Genomic DNA, 3,839 nt, shown 5'->3' with positions numbered 1-3,839 from the left:
GGCCCGTTTTACTTAGCAACGGTCTGGCAATCGACTGCTGGAATTCTTTTTCTGTTGTTTTTCTTGTAATTCTACATAGTCAACCTTTAATGTTTCAATCTACATTTTGTAATAAACAAATTATAAGTTTCATTTGATATGACCAAGACACCTAAAAACAAAAACACAGCCGTTTTCATCAATTTACAAGCAAGTGGGCAACACACATACATTGGAGTGAATGAATTTTGTGCCCAGATGAGTGCCCACGTCCACTGCATGTGACAAACTGAAGACAAGTGACCTGTGTCTGACAGACCCCTACGTAAAGCCCCGCCCCAGGCTGTAGTCCTGTACTGTTGTTGTTTTTCTTCATGTAATCACAGCGGGTTTTTTCTGTTGTTGTTCAAGCTTACTTATTTTCTGCTCCGGCTTCCAGCAGCTCACAAAGAGAAAGTTAATGCTCTGTAATGCATCCATTTTTCAGAGCATTTAAAAAGTCCTGCTATCCTGCTCCTGCATGTAGTAGTAGCAATGATGCTACTGCTAGTACATCAGGGACAGCAGCTAGCAATACTGCACCTTTAGCACCAGCAAGCACTGTTTCTCCTGCACCAGCTTCCTCCGTCCCCCCAACAAGCGCTCCCCCAAAGCAGCCTGCTCAGCTACCCAGTGACTTAAATGGCAACGCACCATCTCAGCCAATACTGGGTGGCTACCCAAAGTGTGCATTTGGTACAACATTAAGATCATTCAATCCTGCCTGGTACCGCACACGACCATGGCTAGAGTATTCTGTGGTGCGAGACGCCTGCTTCTGTTTCCCCTGTCGGAAATATGGCAGCGCTGTTTATGTTTCCACCCCCCTGAGGGATTGCCACCTTATTGTGGTCAGGGGGTTTGCGTGCCTCAGTGACCGTAAGAGCTATACCAGCAGGAGCTTAGTCTTCAGGTGGGACACCCAAGTTGGACAGGTCTGAAGGTAGAGGCCTAACAAAGTGCAATCCACTACTCCAGGTTGGGGTTGGACACATAGCTAAAGACCCATTTCAATGAAGAAAGCATCGTTGCTATAAGCACAGAAAAAAAGTCGTGGAGCATAATGTGTACACATGATGCCCCCTTCACATTTCTGACTGCCCCCTCATATAAGCATGCCTAGAACCACCCCATGGTGTGAACCACAGTGGATGTTAAACCAATCCGGCCCACAAACAGGTTTTATCTGGCCCGCAGCATGAGTTTGCGAAGTATAAATATTAACCTGAAATTTTTGAATAAAATAAACTGCTGTTCTAAATGTGTCCACCGGATGTCACAATAGCAAATACCGGTATTTGTATCTTTGTAGACAATGCTACATGTGTAAAAAATAAACCACATGATGTTAGCACATCAGTTGAGTAAAATGATCAAACTACATAAATAACAGCCTGTAATTTAATTTTGATTTATTTATTTTTTCTTTATAGATTGAAAATTTTCACCAAATGATTAGGTGACTGATGAACTTTATCACTTTATCATTTATTCGGAAAAATATAAATAACGACAAATAAAGATGGAATATTATTAACCGCAACATGTAAGTGTAAAAAAAACCAAAAAAACATTATGATTTGTACAATTTCAGAATGCGTTTGTTTTATTTTCAAACAAAGAAAACAATCTGAAGTTGTTGTCTTCATTTTTAAGTTATTGTGCTGTGATTTTACCAGCCCGGCCCACTTGAGAGTAGATTTTTCTCCATGTGGCCCCCAATCTAAAATGAGTTTGACACCCCTGGTGTAAACCATATGACTAACCCCTTTTATTTAATTGTGTAACTGTGATGTGAGCCACCTGCTGAGACGCAGCAGCATTACGTTTTTATTTTATTTGTTTACTGTTATGTATAAAGAAAAAAAATAGTGGATGTTTAGATAGTAAACAATAGGTTTGAGTGTCCGCCCTGAGATCGGCAGGTTGTGAGTTCAAATGCCGGCCGAGTCATAACAAAGACTAAATGGGACCCTTTACCTCCCTGCTTGGCAATCAGCATCAAGGGTTGGAATTGGGGGTTGAATCCCCAAAAATGATTCCCGGGCGCGGCCACTGCTGCTGCCCACTGCTCCCCTCACCTCCCAGGTGGTGATAAAGGGTGATGGGTCAAATGCAGAGAATAACTTCGCCACACCAAGTGTGTGGGTGATAATCATTGGTACTTTAACTTTAACTCTAATATACGTTGGTCAGAAATATTTTCCTGAAAACAATCATCATTGGAAAGGAAGGACTAATGCACAATATACCATGACATCGCAGTTTTATTTGATTTTTTTTTACAAAACATAAATACAACATTTGCTGCAAATAGCAAAACAATGACACATCCCCAAAGAGATACTTGCAGTGACACACAATATGTCCACAAAGTCAATCTGCACAGATTCAGAAACACTGAAGTCTTAAAGTGCAAATTCAATATTAGTGACCCCCGGGGTCTTACAGGGCTGTTTCAATAGCCCTTCATCATTCGGTCCTCAGAAAAAAAAAAGGCCAAACATTTGACGTAATACATACATGCGGATTTTGGGAAAAAAAAAATATATACGACTGTCTAGATTTGTCAACTTAATACAGGACAACCGACGCGTATGCAGAATGGAAGTATACAATACTCAGCTAATGTGATTTAAGCAGTAAATCATACATTTCAATCATGTATATAACATGCTTTTGTTGGGAGGGATGCATCTACCAAGGTCTCCACATGGTGGCGCTGTCGTGCTGTGGAGCTGGCTGAGCTCTGCTGGAAGCGCGCACCGCCGCTGCTGCGCTCGGCTGCTGCGCGCCCAGGCTGGACTTCAGGCTGAGGAGCTTCTTCTGGATGTGAGGCAAGGCTGCGGAGGAGCTTTGCGCGCAGCAGTTGAGGCACGGCGGGCTCACCGTGGCCGACATGGACCGCTGGATGAAGTCCGACACCCGGCGGGAAGCCTCCTGGTCCATGTTGGTTTTGGGAAGGAGCGCAGAGACGCGCTGGAGGCAAGTTTTGTAGCCTTCTTTGTAGCTGTCTGTGGAATCTGAAAAGATGGAGGAACGCGTTTGTTAGTGTCAAAATCAAGCAAATATGTAGGGAAATGTTTAGAATCAAGCAAATATGTAGGAAACTCTTTAGAACTAATACTTACTTTTATTGTGGACGGGTGGGATGTCACTGAGGAACCTCACGGTCATCTCAAGGATGTCTGCTTTCTCCAGCTTGGAGTAACGAGTGCTCTGCAAATTAGTTTTTTTAAAAAAAGGTGAGCCAAAGTTTGTAAATATTTACAAAATTAACTCAGATAGCAAATAAAACTTACATCTTTGCCAGTGAGAGGAAGAATGAGATCTTTCAGGTGATTCAGACCGTCGTTGATACGAGCGCGCCTTCGTTTTTCCACCAAAGGTTTCATGGTCTGGAAAGACCAAATACGCATGAGCCATTGTTGGATATGAGAACATGAAGCCGGATAACGGGACACAACTCACCTTTCTAAGCTCGAGAGCTTCTTTCCTTTTGGCCACGGTGAGCCGGGGAGGGAAAGATGCAGGCAGAGCCTCACAAGTCATGTTTGGAGACATTGTTCACGTCCTTCGAGTACTCTAGATGTGTGCTCGATAGAAGCCGGAGAAGATGTGACTCCAACGGCCGCGGGCCGCTGCTTATATCCACCTCCACGGCGTCAGTGCCGGTGCGTCACGGCAACGCCCCCAAGCCGCCAGCAAACGATTTGACTGGCCACTTATTCCACGAGGACAAGAACAGGGGGGTAAAGCATCGTATTTTTAAAAAAAAGTAACCATCTGTCTTCTTAAATCCAAGCGAGCGTGTCTGGGTT

At 43.7% G+C, this 3,839-nt stretch overlaps 1 protein-coding gene across 1 annotated transcript; it reads right to left on the bottom strand.

Moving 5' to 3' along the window:
• Window positions 1-2,715: 2,715 nt before the first annotated feature.
• Window positions 2,716-3,582, bottom strand: LOC133553944 (transcription factor HES-2-like). Its single transcript, XM_061902275.1, has 4 exons — window positions 3,490-3,582; window positions 3,321-3,416; window positions 3,150-3,237; window positions 2,716-3,041 (listed from the first exon to the last, which is right to left on the bottom strand). Exons 1-4 carry the CDS (start codon window positions 3,580-3,582, stop codon window positions 2,716-2,718), a joined length of 603 nt encoding a protein of 200 aa, XP_061758259.1.
• Window positions 3,583-3,839: the final 257 nt, after the last annotated feature.

The sequence above is a fragment of the Nerophis ophidion genome, linkage group LG06 (assembly GCF_033978795.1).
Source record: "Nerophis ophidion isolate RoL-2023_Sa linkage group LG06, RoL_Noph_v1.0, whole genome shotgun sequence".
NCBI lineage: Eukaryota > Metazoa > Chordata > Actinopteri > Syngnathiformes > Syngnathidae > Nerophis > Nerophis ophidion.
The sequence above is the reverse complement of the archived record's forward strand: the minus strand, read 5'-3'. Positions and strand labels throughout refer to the sequence as shown.